Source organism: Haliotis asinina, chromosome 7 (genome assembly GCF_037392515.1).
Source record: "Haliotis asinina isolate JCU_RB_2024 chromosome 7, JCU_Hal_asi_v2, whole genome shotgun sequence".
Classification (NCBI taxonomy): domain Eukaryota; kingdom Metazoa; phylum Mollusca; class Gastropoda; order Lepetellida; family Haliotidae; genus Haliotis; species Haliotis asinina.
This window is the reverse complement of record NC_090286.1, coordinates 8546864-8571960: the sequence shown is the minus strand read 5'-3', so window position 1 is coordinate 8571960 and position 25097 is coordinate 8546864. Positions and strand designations below refer to the sequence as shown.

At 38.4% G+C, this 25097-nt stretch overlaps 1 protein-coding gene across 2 annotated transcripts in view; it reads right to left on the bottom strand.

The window, feature by feature from the left end:
• The window catches only part of LOC137290643 (E3 ubiquitin-protein ligase MIB1-like), a 93837-nt gene that overhangs the window by 7362 nt on the left and 61378 nt on the right, over positions 1-25097 (bottom strand). For both annotated transcript variants that reach the window (XM_067821718.1, XM_067821717.1), the window contains exons 14-16: positions 1993-2125; positions 1146-1232; positions 265-393 (exon numbers count right to left, since the gene is read on the bottom strand). In XM_067821718.1, coding sequence (XP_067677819.1) covers positions 265-393; positions 1146-1232; positions 1993-2125 — 349 coding nt within the window. The remainder of the gene's footprint in view (positions 1-264; positions 394-1145; positions 1233-1992; positions 2126-25097) is intronic.

Genomic DNA, 25097 nt, shown 5'->3' with positions numbered 1-25097 from the left:
GTTCATCTACTTCTAACACTGATTACCTTCTCCTGGGAGCTTCCATTAACACTGTCTGCTATCTCAAGGGACACTGCTTACAATTCCCTGTAACTGCTTACTATCCACAAGACACATCCCATTATCCCCAAGGACACTGCTTACTATCCTTGGGACAATGTCTCCTATCCCAGGGCACTGCCTTCTATCCACTGGGACACTCCATTCCCCAAACCTGCCTACAAACCTTAAACACTGCCTACTATGGCCTGAGCCACTGCTTACCTTGCCCACATCCTGCATGTCCTGGAGTTGGCGAAGCTGTGACAGAGTGTGGTGGCGGAGCGCCTCGTGGAGAGGTGTGTCCCCATCCTTGTCAGGCACATTCAGGTTACACCCTTCACGCACCAGGAGCTAAGACAAGAAAATAGTTACTCTGAAATCTATGAACTATCCATGCTTCACAGTAACAACAGGTATGATGGTCAACAGGTATGATGGTCAACAGGTATGATGGTCAACAGGCATGATGGTCAACAGGTATGATAGTCAACAGGTATGCATCATATCCAGGTTCTATTCCCACCTGGAAGCAAAACATCTTGTCACAGCAAATTCCTCTAAAGCATTTCAAAACAGTTTCATAAATTAACAGGTACAACATATCAAGCCAGAAAAACGTGACCCATCAGTTCATGATGCAGTGCTTTGCCAACACTTTTAATATTTAATAATTTTCTATTATCTGTGTTGAAGTCGAATCAAAGTGAACAGGACATATGAAGCAAACGTAAAAGCAGCCACAAGTACCTGCTGCCTCCTAGTGGCATTCATGCTTGTCATATGATAGCGTCATCCTTACACTTGCAATCGAACATCACTAGACATGATAATTATATTGTCACTCCTGTTATGTTACCTGCTATTCAACTACGCATTCAGCTATGTACTCATGTTTTAGTCAAATCTTCCAGTTATTCAGTTAAGATAGACAAAAAAAAAATAACTTCAAAGAATTTCTATTCCAGGCAAATGGTAAGTTGAATTTCAAGCAAGTTAAAAAGCATGTGAATAATAAATGGCAAATGATGCAAGGTTGTGAAAACAGTTGGAACAGCATCAAGGCGTCTTGTCTCTGTACCAGCATCAGGGGCAACATCACTTACCCTGACTATCTGTGTGTGTTGCCGCTCCACGGCCAGGTGCAGCGGCGTCTGCAAGTTGACGTTCTGGATGTCCATGTTGGCTTTACCCTGGAACAAGACACAATCATGGCATGACAGATTCTTCACAACTGTAACAACCAGGATCAGTTAATTAATCTTAACAAAATTATTGTAGAGTCATGGCCCCATCATCATAGAATTAAGACACAATCTCTGTGCAGACATGAAACAATCTCCGTGCAGACAAGACACAATCTCTGCATGGACAAGACACTATCTCTGTGCAGACAAGACACAGTCTCTGTGCAGACAAGACACAATCTCTGTAGACAAGACAGAATAACTGAATAGTCGTCATACAATCGTGGTCAGACGTCAGATGCCTACAGTTGTCATACAATCATTGCACAGACATGACACAACCGAAGTCCAATCATGACAATCACTGGACAGTGATGATCACAACTGCAACATTACACACCTAAATCTACCTTTCACATCCTTGCAATGTACTTGTTCTGTTGTTTTAATGGAAAATATATCAACATTTTTGGTCGCCAGTGCACCTATAGAACCTACATTTCTGGTAGTTAGACTGAATCCTGTGACTAAATGATCATCCACTGAAGGTCCTAGACTCACAGTTCCTGAACCAAATCAAATTCCCTTCTGCAGCTCTTCCTGCAATTCTAAACGTTAAATAAAACAAGTCTACATCTTCTGAATCTCCTATCTCACTGTAGTGTATTTTCAATTTAACAGGAATGTTTTGTTTTTGTCAAAATTATATATATATTCATATACCAGGCATTAGTCTATGATGGTCCACTGATGGTCCAGGCATTACCTGATGAACAAGGAGTTCGGCCACTTCCACGTGGTTGTTGAGTGCCGCCAGATGTAGAGCGGTATAGCCGTCATCTTTCTTTTCATCAACAATCCATGGCCGCGGTAGCTTGGACAGCAAGATCCGCATCGCACTGTAACATAACAACAACTATTTAACTAACATTATAAAAGATTCAGATGATGCATAACAACTTAATGTTGATCTACCTCCACTAACCTGTGAATCAAATATCACTTTCATCACAACAAAATGTAAGAAGGAAACAACATGAAACCAAGATATGTACCCAGTCCAATCACATGCTCAGTCATCTGGAAAAAATATGAAACAAAAGAATTATCTTTTACACCATATCTTTCGGCTGTCTGTACAATATCCATGTCTGACTAATGATTTATTCACATGATTAGCTGTCCACGTTACTCCATGCGGAAATTGTCATATTATCTTCCTGCGTAAACATATCCATAAATCTCCAGCGTCGGATTTCCATATTAACTCATACACACACACACACCCTCTTCCCCATCACCAAAATACTTCTACATTGTGTCTAAGTTACTAGTCATTGTTCTGGGGGGCCTTGCGTGTTTAAAACATGAAGAGTTATCTCCCTTACACCATGAAATGTTTCCAATGGCGCCGTCTCCTATTCATTCTGAAAGTAGTTGTAGGTTACTCCTTGGCCTAATAGATCTAGTAACACTGAGTCTTGAACATACGTGTTGAGGAATAAGTTTGGAAGTCAGTTTGGTTCTACATCTTTAAAAAGTATTCCTGTTATAGTAAAAGGTGGCAGATAAATTTGAGATGAAAGAATACAGTGATGCAGATGTCAGACATTTACCGCTTTGATAAAAGGGTTGTCATCACAGGTACAACAAATATGTACCCCAAATTTAAAAGACAGAAACATATGCGGGACCCTAAACAGGAGACAAGCCCATATCCTGCAACTCCAAACAGAGATTGGATGTAATTGTAGATATTTAACTGATGGCCAGTGATGTGCATTGAGAAATATAATTCACTTTGTATGCTCGTTTTTTCGTAACATATTTGCATAACAGTACAACAGTTTCAATAAGGAAAAAAGCACAATGTGGAATGGACTCAGCCTAGGGTAACTTTCTGTATGCAGAAACGTACCTGTCATACATATATGTAGTACCATTTCCAACGACATCTTCAACGTCACTTTGGTGAAAAACACAAGCATGGGTGGGGTGGTGATAATCTTCAAAATTTATCAGGATAAACGAGGAATAAAACCATGTCATACGTTTCTGGAATGCCCAAAGAACAAAACTCACAGTAGCTTGTGTTGCTTCCACCAGTTGCACCCTGCGCACCCCATTTGAGAATAATACACTTATCATAAAAAATTGTCTTGCGTTAAAGTTTCACGTGCCAATGAGAGAACTCCCACATACCAATGTTCTTATTTACATCGCACCTCTACTGGAACAAATGTTTTGACAAGAATTTTTTTCAAAAGTCTGATAACATGTTCTGATATACCTACAAAAAAAACAGATCTGAACCGCCTCCTTCTGCTAAGGGAACTTATCATCTTCAAACCAATTTTCGAGGTTCCTCTTTGAACAGTGATTCAGTTACGTCAGTGCATATCAGTTTAATGAGCAGATAATGGTACATGGGAAGGCTGCAACTTCGCATTCCTGGCCAAATACAGACTAACTAAGATATGATTGATATTGGTCATATCCAAGATGTGAAAAAATGGTAAATCTTCTTCCACAGATGATAAAGTCATAATAATTCACAGATTTTCATCTCTGACTCATTATGAGACCTCCAACATATCACCATCAGTTCCAAGTACTCAGAGAAGCTAAAGACAGTACTTCTTTTAAAAAAAAATATATCTTAGTCCAACTAAAGTGCCTGGATTATATTTACATCTGTCCATAAGTCAAAAGACAGCCCAAATATCATGAACACAATGTTAAGAGATCATGCATGTACATATTTGGCGACAGACAACCTTTTGTGGTGAACAATGATCACACAATTTGTCCAAAACTATTCATGATGCCTCACATATTTTTCACAATATATAAGCATCTCAGGCTTTCACGCCTACTGACAACAGTAAATGACATATTTGTGCAAGGAGACACAGGTAATACAAGTTTATATGAAGGCGTCTGGGACAAAAGTCTAGTCACTCGAAAATGACCAAAAGCCTCCAACTTATGTATTGATGGGAAAATAAGATTAAAGACAAGAAATTATTAATGACATGATCTTTTTTACTGCATCATAATGTAATGTTTCTAAACAAGATAGGAAAGCCTGAGTTTGGTGGAGAGAAATGTTTGCTTCAAAATACCAATTTCCTTTATAACTTGTTCTCCATTTCCTTAACACTGTTGCAGTGAAATACTTAGAATACTTTTAAACATATATAAGAAGAATGAGAGTTCATTAAAAGTTCATTAAACTTAACAAACAAAAAACGTTTTCCTACTTTAAAAATTGCGTAAAATATATAAGAACCATGAGAAACGTTCATTCTTATATGAAATACATTATGGGCCTTTGACTTGGAGCTCAAATTAGCGAGGGGCTTTTGTTCAGAGGGGCCAGAGCTCAATTTAAGGAAATGAAATCTACTTGCACCCAGTGCAACCTAAGGCATCACTTTGCTGTACCGACACAAAAAAAGGTTGCACCTGCTGCTTCATATAAAATCTTATATAATGCTTGAGTTTCGGTAAAGATGGTTTAGAACAGTATCATAATAAAAGAAACCTGTACTTATCTTACTTCCTAAACTTTCAGAAGTAATTCCTTCAGTCACTGTTCCTACAATAATCAGAGTCATTGTCCCAGTGAAGTTTGTCTGCTTTGGACACAAAATATTACCATGCATTGAGTGCACATTGATATACAGAAGAGCTAGCATATAGCAGTTGTTGGTTGCACCAGTGCAATTTCTAAATGCTTAAATCAAGCCTTAGGGGCTTATCGATGAGGGGATTTTGTACCAAGGTGCTTTTGTCCTGAGGGGCTATTGGTCAGCACCCATATGAATTACATCTGCAGATTACTTCAACAGTTTGTTGAAGAAAATATGTTGTAAAACAGCCACCCTTTCACTTCTTGAAAGTTTTGGATGTAATTGGGAAGTTTTTTTCCTGAAAGTAATAGCGGTGACCCCCATAACAAACCCTTCACAGTGAAATCATTCATATTTCTCATCATTAATTGACAGTCCAACTTTGCCTATGATAAGGTAAGATATTTATTGCATAGCATTCCATCAAGAAACAGTAGCAATATTCGATGACCTACAGATATAAACACAGTAGTTACAAAAATACAGAATTACAAATACTTAGATCATATACAACTATTTTACAAAACATAAGTAGTATAATCACGTGGGAACAACATGAGGAGACAATGGTAATACATACATTCTTTTAAAATTGTAAATGTCACGACATGTATTAGAAATAGTTTCAGGATTTCTGTTTGCAAAAATAGTTTAAAATTTTTCTTTTCTAGACAGTGTAGCAAATTTATGATCATGAATTCAAATGTATGATCATGATCAAAGCAATGTTTGTAGAAGTGATTTCTTTGCTACACTTTGTACAAGCAAAGATCAATTTGGCACCAGATTTTATATGGTGTTGTTCACCTTCTAAGACATTGCACGTTTCACATGAGACATTGTACTGGTTGGGTTGTAGGTTTTGTATATGTCCAGTTTCAAATTTGAGTTTATGATTACTTAAGTGTATTTGTGAAAAATGTGACCTGTGAGCTCTGTTTTTACAATGAAGTAGATAATTCAAGTTTTATGGATGACCTGACCAATCTGTATGTTCTTAATTTGTTATTTGATGTGAGAAACAAAGAGTGTAATCAATGCTGTTAGGATGATTCAAGCTTGGTACAAACACATCTGGAGTAATCGTCTAGTTCTGTTTCCAACACCAGTCTTCAAACAAAATACTGCCGATGTGATGTTAAATATTTACTCATTCACTCACTTCATCTGCAACCCTATTCCCAGAGGCTCATCCAACATTTCAAACAAAGTGCTCTTGCCTGTCAATTTGAGACTAAATCATTATTGGTTGAAAATTGATTGTTTTTAAAACTTCATATTTGATAAATTAATAGGAATTTTAATATTGCAATTTAGGCCAAATCAATATTATTTTTTATGAACACATTTTTGTCCTCAGAAAACCTAAAGGCAAGTTGGGACAAAAAAAAATAATAAAAAAACTAGTCAAACAAAAATCCCTATTTGATGCTTCTGGATTGTTATATCAACAAAATATAAGGTGAGTGAATTCAGGTTTCACACTGATATCAATAGTATTTCCCTAATATCAACATCAATATTAGGATTATATATTTTGATCATGGAAAACAATTTTTTTTCTTGAAAAAAAACAAAACATACGAGAAAAATATCCATAAAACAAGGAATAGAACTGGTCTGGCCTTATCATTCCAAACATCAATTGCCTGATTAAGCATTAAAGCTTCTCTCTGCTGGTCCTGCTATCAGATCCCTACAAAGAATAAAATTTAATTAGCTATATTTATGACACATAAAATTGGAAGTTTTAATTCAGTCTGGGACATCTGTTGCAGCTTGAGGACCCACAAGGCAGCCACTGTCTAGTCTCAGAAACTCTGATCCTTGAGTAGAAACGACACTGACAAGCTGATGGGACAGGCATCTTCTGGTAGCATTTATCCAAACTACCCACAATGATTTTGATAAATTGTTAGCAGTTTTTCCTGACTTAGATCTAATTGCAAGTGAAGGGTTCACAAAACAAGACCATCATCCCTCTATCACATGACATTCTTGAGAGCTTCTGCCTGGAGGTCTGTCCATGTTGAATATAGCAGACGGTCAGGAGATCCCTTCATGGGCCATTACCTGTCCAGTCTGGAGTCCAGTCTCTCCTGCCAGGTGTGGACAGCTGTCACTGAGGCAAGACCAGTGGTCATTAGGCTTCTGGCAGACCCATCAGCCATGGTTCCCCCTCACACAGTAGCCACAACAAACTGACCAGCAGCCATCAGACTAGTACACCAGACATAGACTGGATATATGATGAATGACATCAACTTCCCTGAGTCACACAGCCTTAATGCCGAGATGCCAACCCTATTTTGGGCCTAAGTGTAATACTGTATGTCAAAAAGTGTAATGTAGACCCAAAAAGTGTAATACAATGTACTTGTCTTCTGGTCGCTTCGACATAGTGCACATTTTCACAAAAGGAATATTCTAGACATAAAATCACGTCACCAATCATTATGAAACTCCATTCTTCAAAAATTATCGGTCAGGTGACACAATATACTTTAATTACTTACAAACTAATTAGAATGAGCATCATTCTCAGAATAAGCAATTTCTATCTGTGGAAGGCCATTTCTTAACCCCTACATTAGTGTGTTACGAAACAATTCCTTGTGAAATGTTATCCACTTCATTTATTTTCCTAAAACCGGTAGTAAAGTGTAATTTTTGCATATTAAGTGTAATTACACAAATAATTGGTCAAAATCGTAATAATTATGCCAAAAGCGTAAAGTTGGCATCTCTGATAATGCATAACATGATTACAAATCAAATATACCTATTTTCGACTGAATAATTGATACATACTAAACAAATGTCATTATAACTTAATTTTTTTTAATATACTAAGTAGCAACATCTTTGCTCAAAGGACCTTAATATTTGAACAAACCTTGGTTCAGTCAAAACAAGCAGAGCTGTTCATCAACTTGCTCACCAGCCTGACACTGGCAGAAAGGAAAGCACAAAAAGTGAATCTAGTTTTATGCTGTTTTTACCAATATCCCAGCAATACCACAGCGAGCAAACCAGAAATAACACGAAAAGATCACGAGAAGACTTTGTAAATTATGCTCTGTGAGCAGGAAAAGAGATGAATGAATGAATGAATGAATGATTATATGAATAAAGGATGTCTGAACTGACACTGACTTAGACGTAAGTTACTCATGGGTGTGATAGCTTTAACCACTAAGCTACCCCAGCACCCCTTGAAACAGTGTGATGCCACTATTTTGTTTGTTGATGTTGCATCACCACCTTTACACCCACTATATACTTTGTCATTCAAAGATAAATATATATCCTAATAATACTTTTTCTTTCCTGACATGTTCAATACATTAACAAAAACTAGATACTGTGAATCAATGTTTCCTTTACATGGAATAAGATAAAAATATAATAAAAAATTTCTCCTCAAAATATATCATCTATTGTGTCCATTTAAAAAAAACAAACATCCTTATCCAATAAAAACAATAAAATAACAGGAAATATTAACACTTTCCCTCCACCTTCCCTCTCTCCTAAAAAAAACCACCCCAAAAATAATATGAACCTATGAAAAGTGTGGTGTTATAATTTGTCTGTAACATCTGTTACTAGTGAAGATGTACATTTCTGGAAATCTGCAGATACTTCAAAGGACAATGCACCCATCCCCCCTCCATATCCCGCAGGCCTCCTATTTCTTGAAGTCAGAGGTTGTGTGTTCATATCCATACATAGAGTCACAGGTTCAGCTTGCTGACTATCCTGGTTATCTCTTTAGGTTTACTGCATAGAGATGCTGGATATTTCAAGATTCTCATCTGGAAAAAAGTAGACCTTGCACAAACAGGAAAATAAGCAATTTGATTTGTATACTGTCAAAGACAAACTATTTGGCTTTCAATTAGTCTAAAAAACACACATTCACAGCACGTGCATTCATGAAGTATGTGTGTTCAGTTTTAAGGAAAGATGGACAGATCTGTAGTCATGGTCAATCATTACTGTGAGCAAGAACAACACCAAAGAGGATAGTTTGATGATATACGTCCTAAAATTGGCTGAGTGATTGCCACCTAACCTTCAGAAGATCACAAAACCTGGTCCAGATATTTCCCTTGACCCAGGTCATGTTCCATAAAGGCCATCTTAGCACAAAGACCATCACAATGCACTTTCAGGCTTTTGACAATCACAGCACTTATAAAATTGGGCCTAAGACAAACTTCCCACATCATATTGTAACACTATATCCTACATACAATGTTAAACATTTCTGGAAATCCTGGAGTTTGTTGCCCTTCATGTTTACACCAGAGCTACAACTCGAAGTATTATCAAACTCCCATTCTCAGCATCTTATATTCATCACCTTCACACATCAGTAACTTCAATTAAGAGATTAAGGTTTCCTTAGTAGAAGAAGGTTTCTAAACACAACAAGATTTATATAACAAGACACATGCCATATTTCTTCCAATAAGTGCCCCCAGTGCATCTTTTTTCAATGGGCCTCCAGACCAAGTGCTTATTATAATATCAGTACCCTGTACTTTTAAAAGCGGGGATGAGTAGAAAGCCTACATTTTGTCCATTTGTCAGCCATGGGCTCCGTGCCATGTGGAAGACAGGGAGTTCTGATTAAAGGGACCATTCCTTAATATATTTATTTTTAGACCAATGGAGAATACATCTCCGAAAAAATGCAGAAGTCTATACCCTTATGCGCTTACTAGAGACCTGGTGCTTAATAGAGGGAGTACAGTGACCTTATTTTAGACTCAACGTATTAGTGTAGGGCCTTGCTACACTATTGCAAGGTAGAGACCCCTCTTATATGTAAAATATTCTTGGATAAATATCTGTTCTTAGCTATGTTCTGAAAATATGTCTGTTGACATGCAATGAACATAGTGCTGATCAATCAGAATTTATGGTAGTCATGCTTTTGAGTTTAATGATGATAGAAAATAGTATTCTGCATTCTCCACATAAATTACTGGTACTCTACAGCAGAAATATACTGACAACTATCAACAATATTTCACTCCAGACTTTGGAAGATAGCTCATCAGAACATCCATGGCTGTTGATGAGAACACCAGTGTCCCCCTGCTGACAACGCCACTGTTGCCTGTAACCCGAAGCCGTAACCCGAAGCCTCCGTCCAGTTACTGATTGAAGAAGCAAAATACAGAGGGGGGCTCACTTCTCTTAAGTCATCCCTCCATATAAGGCAACAGATGTAGCTCCAGGGGAGGTGGGGGGACAATCTACCTCTGGGGGTAGTGGTCTTGTAATGATGGAACTGATTAGCTAGAGAGACTGTCCCTTCACTTCATACAGCACCCCATGGTGAAATCACTCAGGATTGTATACTAGTTTTAATTGATTTAATCAGTACTCTGCTGTGTCATTCCACTACCTACCGATTGGTCAAGTCATCAATAAACCCTGAGAATTATCCTATTTCTTTGCAAAAACAAAGCTTACAGGTCATATTTTTCAAAACTATGGTTAAGTAATCATAAACTAATATGTCATAACATCAAGATTTTATAAATGAATTTTGTGTATTACCTCATACTGTTTCCATGTGATCAGACTACATATGATTTGCAAAATTGTTGTAATGTATATCATTAATGTATCTGTATTTCTATACGTTTGTAACTACTGTGTTCATATTTGAAGTTTATAGAATATTGCTACTGTTTCTTGATGGAATGATATGAAATAAACATCTTATCTATCTATTTTCCACTTCACAAAGCTGAGACTGTGAGATCACAGGCTAAAGAGAAGGTTAGAAGAACATGGCCACCTACACCGTCTCTGAGATCAATGCTCAGTCCTTGAGGATGAAAACCACTGCTTCATGTCTCTTTCAAATACTCAGATTTAAGACACTCCTTATTAAACTCCCTTTCCTTTCAAATTAATAAGTTTCAAAGCCTTACCAAAGAAAAATTTAACGTGTTTAGAAAAATATTAACCCAATAGTATAGAAATAATATGCTACCATATGTACAACTTTATACGAAAATAGATTTCCAGATCGTGGAAGGAAATTATTATACACATTTGTATTATTAAATATTTTTTTTTCTGATTCATTAAATATCTTGATTATGTAGTTTATAGACTATTGTCACTGTTTTTGCATGGAACGTTTGCGCAAAAATATCTAAGATGCTGTACCTAGGATTTGTGGATGTACCTAGTCCTTGTGTCACAAAAATATCATGATTCCTTAGGCAAAAAGCAAAATATTTAAATTCAGTTACACAGCAATTCCAGTAAAGAACATACAATATTTCTTTCACTGCATAATTTTCATCGACAATTTATCCAATGGTGACCTGAATTTCCCGAAAAGGTGTTGTAACAACATAAGTCTGTGTAATGATTAGAAGTGTGAGATATGATGCATATCTTGATTGTGAGATCAGGAACATATCAGTAACATATCTTGATTATCCATCAGGCTGATATCTTGATCATTGGTCATTGCCCAGATCCATAAAGCATTTGGAACATTACAACCTGAAACTCTGTAGTCTACCATAGGCTTACAAATATCATAGCACCATGAATGCTTACTTGATTGGGAACCTGAAATATATCTTGATTGTGAGTCATTGTGACGGCAAGGCCAGAAAGATTTCTTATTAATAAGGTCAGAACCTAGATTTTTTAAGCTCTCTTAGCGTTAAGATAGTCATAAGTGCCATACATTAATATTAACTTATGACTATCTTAGCGCCAAGAGAGCTTCGGTTATCTACGCCCAGGACACCACCATACATGCATTCTGATATTCACATTTTTAAGGAAACATTTCTGCTATCTACAGAATAGCTACCCCTCAAAAACATTCGGCTATAATGGCCCATACTTGCAAAAATTTGTATTTTACCATTATGTTCATTTCTTTTTCATGTCTTCCACAGGTCCCCTTCAATCATATTGTGCCAATACATGTTCTAACAATCAGCTACAATTATCCTGACAGAGAGTGGTGAATCAGTACACTCCTGAACTCCTTTTGTGGATCAAGTCACTGGCTTGTAACAAGGCATCAGTATTCAGTATTAAATGACATTCACAAGCTACATGATTGTTTAGGAGACATCAAACTTCAGCTTTGAACAACTATAGTACTGAGTGAGTGAGTGAGTGGGTGAGTCAGCACTCCAGTGCATATGGCGGCGGTGTGGAAATAATTGAGTCTGGACCAGATAATCCAGTGATGAACAGCATGAGCATTAATTTGCGCAACTAGGAACCAAGGACGTGTCAACCCAGTCAGCAAACCTGGCAATCGTTATTCACCTCTTATGACAAGCATGGGTAACTGAAGGCCAATATTATAACCCAGACCGTCAAGGTCTTGCAAGGCATCACAATGCATTTTTAAACAACTAATAATCTGTACCTTGTTTCTATTTTTCTATTCAAGCCAGTTTGTTACAAGGCATTGAGTACGATTCAGTAACTAGTTACACTACTAGTAATCTGACCACCATTACAAATGTAAGCACTATTTTTCACCAGACATCAAAGACTCAGTTACAATCACAGTAATCCCACACCCATTTCCTGTTGAAACCTGTGTATCTAAGATTAAGTGAATCAGTTCACCACTACCGATCAATCATCACTGGAGCAAACCGACCCCCAACCTCGACACTCCCATAATCTCCCGCGATATAAATATTGGAACTCTAACGCTAGACGACCTCAAAAGCACCAAACTGAACGAACGAAGGCTAGACTCATTATGTAATCTCAACAGTCACAATATCAGGCTCTAAGAATTCGCATCGTCAGCTCAGTCAACAGCAGAGTTTTTAAATATATTGATTAATTGTACCTCCTCTATCAACACTTGTCCTTGTTAAATCAAAACTGCTTTGACAAGACTACAATGTACATTTTCAACAAAGATATATCCACACATCTACCCAGGATGCTCTAACAGACATCAATCACACAAACTCTTATCTCATTGGTGTTTTTCTAGGCCCATTTCTCATCAATCATTCAGCAACTATTCAAAATGTCTACATGACAATATGAAAAAAATCCATTCCGATCCCAGAAAAATGGAGTTTCCAGATGAATGGTGCAATTATCTGACAAATTCTCAGTTGCATTTATCTTTTTTATAAATAAAACTGGAAATGAAATAAATCTTGTGGCCTTGCAAAGAATCTGCGCTTTCCATGGTATATGAGATACAATAACTGCTCCCTCGCCTTACTCCCCTGGGTGGCAATCACTAAAATGAATGGAAAGTTGTAGACTTGCACAAGTCTCTAAGGTAATAAATAATGGTTTAAATAATTTCTAAAAGAATATTAATAAATGGAAACACTGTTTCTATAATACACTGCCATCCTTTACGGCACTGTCACTAATCTAGCTAATTTAGTCTTGCCCCTTAACAGGATAAAATCAAAATACATCATTTGCTTAAAATTCAGTAGGGGCTGGGAGAAAGTTGATTGTGTTGGTATCTGATTGGTTGAAAAAGGTTTATAAATGGGATTAGATTCTTGGAACCTTTCTGGGGTTTTACTGTATTTGAGTATGCTTGGAGATAAATATTTCTTTTTCCCAACTGCAAATTTGAAAAATAAAATTTGAATATAATGTTTGGTGAGATATAACATACAAATGATATATTGTTTGATCAAGTAGAATCAGAGAGACTTCACAAACACATTCATGCTGGCTCAGGTTTAGGGGAAGCATATGAGTGATTGAGTGAGCTGAGTTTTTAGGCCGTTTTTAACAATACTACCACAATATCTCAGCAGGGGACCCAAGAAATGGGCGTTAGAAATTGTACCCATGTGGGGATTCGAACCTGGCCCTAATGAGCTGATGCTTTAGAGGTAGCATATGATATCAAAGCATTGTTTATTGTATTATGGCACAGCATTCCATACTGATCTGTTTCATATCCGTTTAACAACATGCAGGGAATGATAAATTATTCCCTCCCTTTCTCGATCATTTTCAGTCAACCTCCTTGCTTATGTACACAAATCAAAGTTTACTAAACTGAAAGAAACGTTATCGAGCTGCTCCTCAGCAAGATGCTTAATTCACACAGAGTTTTTATGTACTCACTTAAACTCAAACTCATTTGTCTGAAGCCAAATAAAATCTTTCAAATCAAAATATATAAAAACAGCATGTCAGAGAGAAATAGCAGCGTCTACACCTTTCTACTGAACACACCAAAGCTTGGTGCTTGATAGCAGGAAGTAATGTCAGAAAATGCGTCTGCCTTAACTAAATCATCTTTTGTTGGACAGTAACTTCGTTGTTTCAAATGGGAAGATGCAGTTGGTTGTGTGGCAATCAACATCAAAGCATTTCCTTCTTGCTGAGTTCCCGGAATAAATAGGGCAAGGTCTTCTTCCACTGTGGAAAGCATACAAATCTCCAGGAACTCTTATAACCAACTTGTACCTTGACTAGCTGCCAGGATCAAGCAGGCAGGCAGGCCACACATGGCGGGCTTTCTTAATATCCTGTGTTTTGAAGCTTTTACTGCTGATACAACCTGCACTGCATGTCTGTGTCCTTTACAGTCAAATCCCACCACTGCCAGGCCCACAGATTTGCAATCACAGGGCAAGCAGTTAGAGTTTCTTTATCATGGGGCCAGCAGTTAGAATTACCTTCAACACAGGGTCTACCATCTGTGTATTTTATAATAAAAAAAAATTACTTTGAATCTGTGCGATATTTTAAGATATTTAAGCTATGGTCAGTACATGTTATGGTCAGTGTTGTGCTTTCAGTCCTGGATGGCCAGAGGTAAAAACAAAAGAGTTTCCTTACAATGGAGAGTGTAGACACAAACTGTTTTAGTTACAGGGGTGGTGTTGGACTTTTACCCCTGGGGGAGACAAGGTGTGGTGTAAAACACCTGAGAGGTGTAGGCACCTGACACTGTGTAGGACAGAGGGGTAGAGTAGGCACCTGACACTGTAGGACAGAGGGTTGGAGTAGGCACTGGACATAGTGTAGGGCAGAGGGGTGGTATGGTCAACTGTATTTGCTACTTATGGAACATAAAAAGTCTTTAGTCTTCACATCTGTTTAATGTTCGAAACTAAACGCCACCTAATATAGTTCCTAGTTCTGTTGAGATCATTTACAAGGCCTAACAGGTTTCCAAAGCATTAACATAAAAAAACTCATAAATTCATGAAGACTCATCTCCAGACTAGCTTTGATAAAGTTTGAATCAGTGGAGAAGTTTACTCTGCAGGAAAAGCCATCAACACCTGTTCACTTGAGTCCTAAGTAGAGGGGTATATGGATTTACAAGGCTTGTTGGATGAGGTGGGCTAAATACTAAGAGTAACACTTAGTCTCTGAATATATATCATTTTGATTGCAACAAATAAACCCATTTAAATAGAAAAGGAGCCACTGGGAGATCAGAGCTGAACCTTGTGAAATATAGATTTGCTTCATTTAGGGCTTTGTCATAGGAGGTAGGGGGAGGCAGTTGGCAAAATAATGTGATTCTGGGACTGTGAGACAGACAAGTTAATACCCAGCAAGCACTGCTTCCGACATGGTGAGACAAGCTCCCTCTTGACTCATCATAAATCAGAAACCCACTCAATAGTTTACTAAAATTTCTCACAACAAAATATTAATAAATATGAACAATTACAACAGCTACATAATCTCAGGTCATACTCAGAAGACAATTCCCCTGAAACATGAAGACTAATTCTACAGGAGACACGACAAGTCCAACAGAGGAAAGTTTAGCGCTCTTTGGCTCATAGCCCAGTAGCAGTACCATTCCAGACTTCAATATACAACCTGTGTCTGAGATCTTAAAGAAACACAACATTCCCTCAATCCAATTCAGGAATTCATTATTCTGAGCTTCAAGTTGACTGGCAGCTGAATTTAATTGATTTTCTGACACCTTTTGAAATAAGTTCATCCAGTCCAGAGTTTCTCTATATGGATCCAAGAGATGCAGACAGTTGGAAGAGCATCCTTGGAATGAGCTGTATCCTCAGCTTTACATGTTCTCATCCATGTTGCCAATATTGTATTTCAAACAAACACTATTTTGAGATTTCAAATTCTGTTTAGATTTGAAAAACCTTCCAATCAGGTTGTCACTGTAATTCAGGCAGCAAACTTTCTTTAATGAAATCTCTGTGTGCACAGCTTGTTGCAAAATCACAGTTCTTATGCTAGGGCTTTACAATTCAAGGTACAAGTTCTGCTGGTTCAATATCATCAGAGTTTCTTCTGATAACTGGTACGTGTCTGTCCATGATAATCACAGCATTACGCTATGTTGGAATTTCATAATTGATTGAATGAGTTTAATGCCACTTTGAGCAGTAATTCACAGAAGGAACAGTTTAGTTTTAAAATGATGGCTGCATGTAAATAATGTAATACAGAACAGTGATCAATATTATGAACACAACCTCTCTTGCTTTGTTAAATAATGGAGTTAAGACCAGGCATTTCAGTGATTGATATCATGAACAACATTCAGAATTAACATGGTAAACTGACTTGTGATCAAAGTCTGATCTAACCACACAACCCCTTAAGTCACATAATACAATCAGTATGCAAATCTGCTAAACTTGTTTATATTTAGAATGCTTGCGGGTCAACAGTTTTTCATTCACACCAAACATGTCTTTTTGTCTCAGCAAAAAACATGAAGCGATCGATGGAATAGATTTTTGAAGCTCTCTTAGCCCTGAGATATTTGTAAGTGCATAAACTTACCAGCATATTAGCACTAAGAGAGCTTGGAAAATCTAGGTCCAGGATCAATTTTTCATTGTTTTCAAAGTATAATGTATGATAAATATGTATGCAAATTACATGTTCCATCTGCATTCATTTAAAGCATTTTCATCAGTTGTACTCCTCCTCATGAGGGTGATTTGTACAAGACTCCTTTCTGTACATACCATGGACATTATTCTACTCCTTTCTGTACACACCATGGACATTATTCTACTCCTTTCTGTACATACCATGGACATTATTCTACTCCTTTCTGTACATACCATGGACATTATTCTACTCCTTTCTGTACATACCATGGACATTATTCTACTCCTTTCTGTACATACCATGGACATTATTCTACTCCTTTCTGTACACACCATGGACATTATTCTACTCCTTTCTGTACACACCATGGACATTATTCTACTCCTTTCTGTACATACCATGGACATTATTCTACTCCTTTCTGTACATACCATGGACATTATTCTACTCCTTTCTGTACACACCATGGACATTATTCTACTCCAATCTGTACACACCATGGACATTATTCTACTCCTTTCTGTACACACCATGGACATTATTCTACTCCTTTTCCTTTCTGTACATACCATGGACATTATTCTACTCCTTTCTGTACACACCATGGACATTATTCTACTCCTTTCTGTACACACCATGGACATTATTCTACTCCTTTTCCTTTCTGTACATACCATGGACATTATTCTACTCCTTTCTGTACACACCATGGACATTATTCTACTCCTTTTCCTTTCTGTACACACCATGGACATTATTCTACTCCTTTCTGTACACACCATGGACATTATTCTACTCCTTTCTGTACATACCACAGGAATTATTCTCAATTTTCTTTGACACTTGATAATTGTTTCTGATTATTCCTCATTTTATTGGTTCCAGTTGCACCACTTCAGAAGAAAAGCATCACAATCTCAGAGCTAATAAATGACAGGCCTCATCAATGGAATTAGTCATGGCCTCTGCCCTAGCATTTATGGATGTCAGATGCTGTGTTAGTGTCTCACCATCAGGAGACTATCTCCTCCATCCCTCTCTTGAACATGGGCTGGTGGGGCAGTCCAGTGGTTAAAACATTCACTCATCACGCTAAAAACCCAGGTTCGATTTTCACATGGGTATAATATGTGAGGCCCATGTCTGGTGTCCCCAGCCATGATATCACTGAAAATTTGCTAAATGCAACCTCACACTGGAAAATGTCAGTCTAAAATGAATGAGTTGTGTTTTATGCTGCTTTTAGCTATATTACTGCTATATCACCACAGGGACACCAGAAAATGGATTAAGATATTGTACAATAACATTTCCTTTGGTTCCGTAAGCAAGACACAACAAAACATTTCAGCAGACCAGTGAAAAAGCTAAACCTGCTAGCATATATCAAGTCAGAACAGAACTGTCATGGCCTCTCTTGTTCATATCTCATATGATTTATAGCTGGACTGGAAATTATGACAACTTTGTACTGAAAAATAACCTTGGCCAATGTTCTACACTTATTGGGGCCTTGATTCCATCAGGTCTTAGCAACGCTACAACCATTTCTCCATCCAGACCTCCACTGAAACATTCAGAAAATGCTACTTTCCTGTCAGTTCTCACCCTGTGAAACAACACGCTATCCAATGACACACACTGAAACACCATCAGTTAGTCAAGACCATTACTGTAGAAGGCATTGCGACCAACTATTGGTATACTATTGCAACAGTCTTTTTCTCCTCGAAAAGTCTGATTTGAAGTCATTTCCCAAATGAATGTACACTCTATGTGAAATAAAAACAAGCTGAAGTAGTCTCAGTCTCTTTTGATACTTGACAAGGAACTTGAAAACCAGATCAAATTTGTTTAAGAGGTAACAGGGGCAGATAACTCTAAATCAAAGTAAATGAATCAGGTACTTTATCAGTGGAAGTCAATTACTAAACTATCAATAGTCACACACACTATCACATCATCAACAGTTTTTCCTGTTTCTGTCATCAATTAACTGCTTTCAGAGACTCAACAATTGCAACCCATTGACAGTTTGATGTGTCATTACGGCCCTGATGCCTACATATATATATATTCGGGCTACATAAATAAAGGTTCCCATTGGTCTTTGTTATGCACTCTGATGATAAGTGCATTTACCTTTATGCTAAAATATTAAGATTTCAGAGTCCCAAATGCTTTAATTTAGTTGTCAAGTACAATAATTATGGACTTCATGGACCCTGCCATCACAGTCAAATTTCAAATACTGTTAGGTTTCAAAGTTTTCTGTGAAGTTAAAATGTGATGATTCCATCCATCCTTAGTTCTGGGAGGTGGTGGGGTAGTTTAGTGGTTAAAGCGTTCGCTAGTCATGCTGAAGACCCTGGCTTGATTCCCCACACGGGTACAATATTTGAAGCCCATTCATTGTTGTCCCCCAACGTGATATTGCTGAAATATTGCTAAAAGCAGCGTAAAACTACACTCACTCACTTAATTCTGTGCAAGGATTATACTATTATAAAGCTACAGCTACTTGGTGAAATTTATGTCAGCAAGCTAAACTGTATAGTCTCAGATTTTCTGATAAAGGTTAAGCAAACTGCTTTGTAAAAATACTTGATATTTTATTGAGCATTTTAATAAAGACTGTGCTGCAAGATGATTTTTAGCATCTCACAACTCAGATTTAGCATCTGAGGAAAATAAACAACTTTGCTAACAGCATATACCAGATAGAGTGTTACATTTCATCCCGTTGTCATGGTAATACATAAACATATTGTGTCTATCTTCCTATTCTATACCAGTACTGCTCTGTAGCGAATCCATTTTAGTTTACAGTCCTGGAAAACTAACTCGTTTATGAGGGGATAGGGGTTCAGAGAGTTGACATGCAGTTTTCCAACCAAAACTTCTATGCTCACAATATCAATCAAATGACTTTCTGGTCCAGCTATGACTTTTGACAGGCATTAAACACTGAAAAAAAAAGAATAAGAACAAACTAGAAATAACATTCAAAGGAGCTTTAAACTTTACTCTTTCAGTCACAAAATATTGTATTATGCTGGAAAGATACTCTAAACAAACCAGTAATATGATAAAAAAAACTGAATAAAGGAGTTGTATATCTAGAAAAATTAGTCCTCATTCATCTACCCATCTTCCAAAATGCCAACCGATACTGATACTTATTTGTTGCATACCATTCCGTCAAGAAACAGTAGCAGTATACCATAAACTACAAATATGAACATTACAGTAGTTACAGACATATAGAAATACAGATACATAAATCATATACATTACAACAGTTTATCATATGCAGTATAGTCAAATGGAATCAATATGAGGCAATATACAGGATTCATTTGAAATTGTAAATATCATGACATATTTTAGAAATAGTTTCAGGATTTCTGTTTGAAAAAATTTGTTAAAAATTGTTCTTCTCTTGAAAGTGTAGCAAAGTTTTGATTATATGTATTGAAAGATTTCATAACTTTTTAAACAACAACCAATACCAACAGTACAGAAACAATTCTAGGTAGTTGAATCCATAAGCAGTGTGAAGACACCAGTTGCACAGCTTGACAAATCCCTTTCAAGTACATAATATTTCTAGCCCTGTAAATCCATTTCTGTGGGTGCTACACAAGATCTGACAACGTCTCTGCAATCTCAATCAACATATTTCAAGTACTCAAGACTGTTTTCCGATTAACATCCAACTTATCCTTGATTCCAAAGTTACTCTGACATTGCTTACAAAGACTCTTGCAAGTCTAGACACTAGGGTGCAAATCCTATAAAAAGGCCATGTCAACTGAAAACCAAATCTATTCCTGGCAAACATTTGGTTAGCAAACCTCTAAGTAAGTACACTTCGTAAGACTGACTATGCATCCTTTGCTATCTTTTCTCCCAAGCCCCACCCCGAGAAGGATCAAATTCCAGGATGTTGCTGTGTATAGCAGCAGTGGCAGAGAGAATGCCGTGGCGGTGGCAGTGGTGGTAGTGGTAGCCCATGTAGCACATGCAGTAGCGCTGGCGCCGCCATGTGGTGCACATTATGCAGAGACAGAAGCGGCTTCCATCGCCTCCCATCAGGACTGATGATAGTCCCCTTGGCCCAATCCATTGCGCTCCTCATTAGCATACCAACCCTGCTGGCGGGAGGTTACGTTTCCATGGCAACCATGAAAGCATATCAGACAGTATCAGTTAGGGGCAGTAGTTGCACCGTGGCATTGATCTGTGTGGAAACATCAGACACACCAGGACAGTCGCTCCTGACCCTGTGACCTGTGAGAAAAACTCACAACCAATTTGTACCAGCCCAGCGTACCACTTAGTGCATAAATAATGTCATTAGCCTTCTCATGTGCTATTTTCAATAATTGCATGTCCAATATTCTGTGTTGAATGGCAGTCCCCGCTCTCCTCTCTCCGTCAGAGAATTCAGACATGACACTGACTCGGCAATGAGATGCCGTGAAACTGGTGTGGAGGTGGGAGGTACCGGCTGTTCACTGCCATTCATGTCTCTCTGTGTCTCTCATGCCATATCTGGTGAGTACAGTATCCTCACTTGCTCTCGCCCCAGCTACATACTACAGATAGTTCACTCGGTACTACAGCACTGTAGTCGCAAATCACATATATTCAATTTCAAGCAGCTAAACAGCAGCAAACTTCAACCTTTGTCAATGGATATTTCATTAAAGTAATGTGATACTTCTGTGAATGAATTCAAGCCTAAGGAATCAGAGTTTATCAGAGTCAGTCTGGGAAAGAACACCTAGTGGGCAGCAATAGTTGCCTAAAATAGTTGTCTCATTATCTTGGGCTATAAATACTCCATAAAGCAGAAGTGGCGATCCTCAGAGTGTTCCAGGAATATCCACATCCTTCCAGCCACCCTTAACACAATGTGTGACATCGCTAAGCCCCCTTCTGTCACAAACCACCCTGATCCCCCCAGCCCATCATCTGGGCTATCCATCTATACCCAGCCTACTGCCCCACCCTCAACAACACTCGACAGGCAGGCTGACCCCTAGTCCATCATCTCAGTGGTCCAGGAATACCCACCCTATTGTAGCCACCCTCAACACATTCTGTGACATCTCTGACCCCCAAGCCCATCATCTGGGAGCGGTCCAGGAATACCCACCCTACTACTCCACCCTCAACACACTCTATGACATCTCTGAGCCCCCCTTTCTCACCAGACACCCTGACCCTCCGCCCATCATCTGGGAGCGGTCTAGACCAGAATCCTATGATAGGAATATCACAGCATCTAATTTGCCATCTGCTGCAATAATTCATCAGGTTGATATAGATTACTCGCGGTTCAGACATTAACTATCAAATGGAGTCTGCTATATGCATTGGCGAAAGGATATGAGGCTTTCCAGGGTTACTTTGTGTTACAAGAGGGGTCTACAATCAGTGATTAAGGTGCTATGCAGTATCTAGCAATATTCCAACAATATCAGGGTGGAAACTGGCTTTAGAGATTGCACCCATATGAAGAATCAAACCTGCACCTTTTTTGTAAATCCTTCAAGGAAGAAGAAATGGATTGCGCCATTCTTAGCAATATTCAAGCAAAAATCACAGAAGAGCACAATAGGTTTTACACACTGTAATCATTATTAACAAACCCAGGTGTTTGGATTCAAGACTGTACATTTCAACCACTAGGCTACATTTAAAGTGTGAGTTTACTTTCAGGTTGCTTTAAGTACTATTCCAGCAATATCATGGAGGACACCAGAAATGGGCTTCACACATACTACCCATGTGGGGAATTGAACGCGGATCTTGGACATGAGTGAAAGCTCAAACCACTAGGCTATCCCATCGTCCCTGCATATAAAACCAAAGCCAATGCTAAAGCACCACTCACAGATTTCTATATAGAGGCTATATCATGACATTAACTCTCAATTGCTCCAGATTCTTGAAATGGAAATGATGGCTTCATTTTAAAATTGTGGATGTATTTGTGAATACAATCACATCCTAACAAAGCTAAGGTACACCAGATTTTCTGGTAACACTGATTCTGTGTGGACAAATTCACTGAAAATGATTAGTCTGCAGGTCAAAGACTGACTGACTGACTTACTGACTGACACATACAACATCCAAACACTGACAGACCGACTGACTGTTCACATCACAGACAGGCTGTCCACATGCAGTGTTAGATTTGGGTGAAATTTTGAGAGGGTCCAAATTGATGAAAATAATGTTTCTGGACCCCCTCCAATGTTAAAAGATGGGCAGATGTAAAACAGAGGGGGTCCTCACTGAATTTGATGAGTCAAAACACTCCAAAACCCTCTCTTGAGCCAACACTGCACATGGCAGACTGACAGAATGACTGACTATTGATATCCCAAAGTGACTGACTGTTGACATCCCAAAGTGACTGACTGTTGACATCCCAAACTGACTGACTGATTATTCATATCCAAAACTGGCCTACTGACTGTTTACATACCAGACTGCCTGCCTGTTGATATTACAAACTTACAGACTTGACTATTTATATCCCACACTGACTAACTGATTATTCACATCCAAAATAACTGATTATTAACATACCAATCTGACAACAGACTGACTAACTGACTATTCACATCCCAAACTAAATGACTGACTATTCACATCCCTAACTGACTGACTGTTCACATTACAAGACTGACTATTCATATCCAAAACTGACTAACTGACACACTGATTATTCACACCCAAAATGACTGACTATTCACATACCAAACTAACTATTTACAACAGACTAACTGACCGACTATTCACATCCCTAACTAACTGAGTGACTATTCACATCCCAGACTGACTATTTACGACAGACTAACTGACTATTCAGATCCCAAACTAACTGACTGACTATTCACATCCTAAACTAAGTGACTGACTATTCACATCCCAAACTAACTGACTGACTATTCACATCCCAGGCTGACTGACTTAATGCCCCACAGGGCTACATGTACAACATCCCAGTCAGTCATTCCACACATAGCACTGCTAAGGAAGTTCAGATGCAGGCAGGAAAATGTCACAAAATCAATTACACCAATGACAAAATTACCGGAGGGAAAGATTAAGTTTACCCCTGGTCTATTCATTCCCTCTCAACTGTATGTTACATACAACCTATCGCCCAAGCTTGCAGGCCAAGGGCGGGGTGGGGCGGAGGGCGGCCATTGCTCCAGATTGTGGAGTACCAGAGGTGGGTGGTGCGATGAGGTGTCAATGTCTCACACGAGGCAGCTTCCACACGTTGTCCTAGTAAAGCAATATATACACAGCAGCATGTGGAAACATTTCAACCAGTAGCGTTTAACCTGCATTCATTCTGTCAGTGGGCTTATTTTGGCCACTGGAAATTGTATTCTGGTTTAGGAATGTTAGGGCTGCATGGCCTTGTCTCCTAAAAAGCCTGTGGCTTACCTAATTTTATTAACATTAATTTGCTTTTAGTTCCAGCCTTGAAATGAGATGGTTGTACGGATAATAGGTTATTTTTACTGCTGATGCTTAAAATACACTCAGTTAAAGGTTTACTTAACCTGATGATAAATAAGGGTAGCACTCAGTGGAACCAATGCCTCAATGTCTCTTCAACTTTGTCAACAAGCATCGGCTGACTGTTAGGCTCATCGGCCACAATACACACATCATCCTGATAACCTGTTGCAGATCAATGGAAATTAGTACTGGCACTAACTCTTACGTCCAACCAAGTCCCATCAGTATTTATGAGCCCAAATTAAAGCGTTATATTGCACGAGAAACTAATACTGGCTATCTCGATCAAAACTTGACATGAATATGTTGTAATATATTTGTTGAGAGGAAGAGACACTCCGCACTGACTTGATAAGCGTTGGACTGTCATTCTGCTGGAGAGTATAGACGTCTGTTGCTGTTCTAGACGACTCCCCGAGCTGCGACTAGCGCCACACCGAGGTAAGTTAATGTGCTACACTTCTACACATATGCAAGTAGATTTGTGAGATCACAAGATTGGTCATGGCGATCAGACAGTGCTGCCTTCCATACGTTCTGTCAACATAGGCCATTTGAGCACTGTCAAGGTCACTATCACCAACAGACCACATATAATCACAAGCAGCACAGATGGGTGTGTGAGAAACACTAAAGAACAGTGAGCAGACAGTCTCTGCTTTTGTCGTCTGCTACTCAAACCCTGGTGTCTGACACAGCAGGTCTGTTGTATGTGATTATACCACAAGCTTTTGATCAGACAGATCAATGGCTAGAGTCTGTAATGGATCTCTTTCTGTTAGTCCTTGTGGGAACACAGAAGGCATTTTCTAGGTGCTGGAAT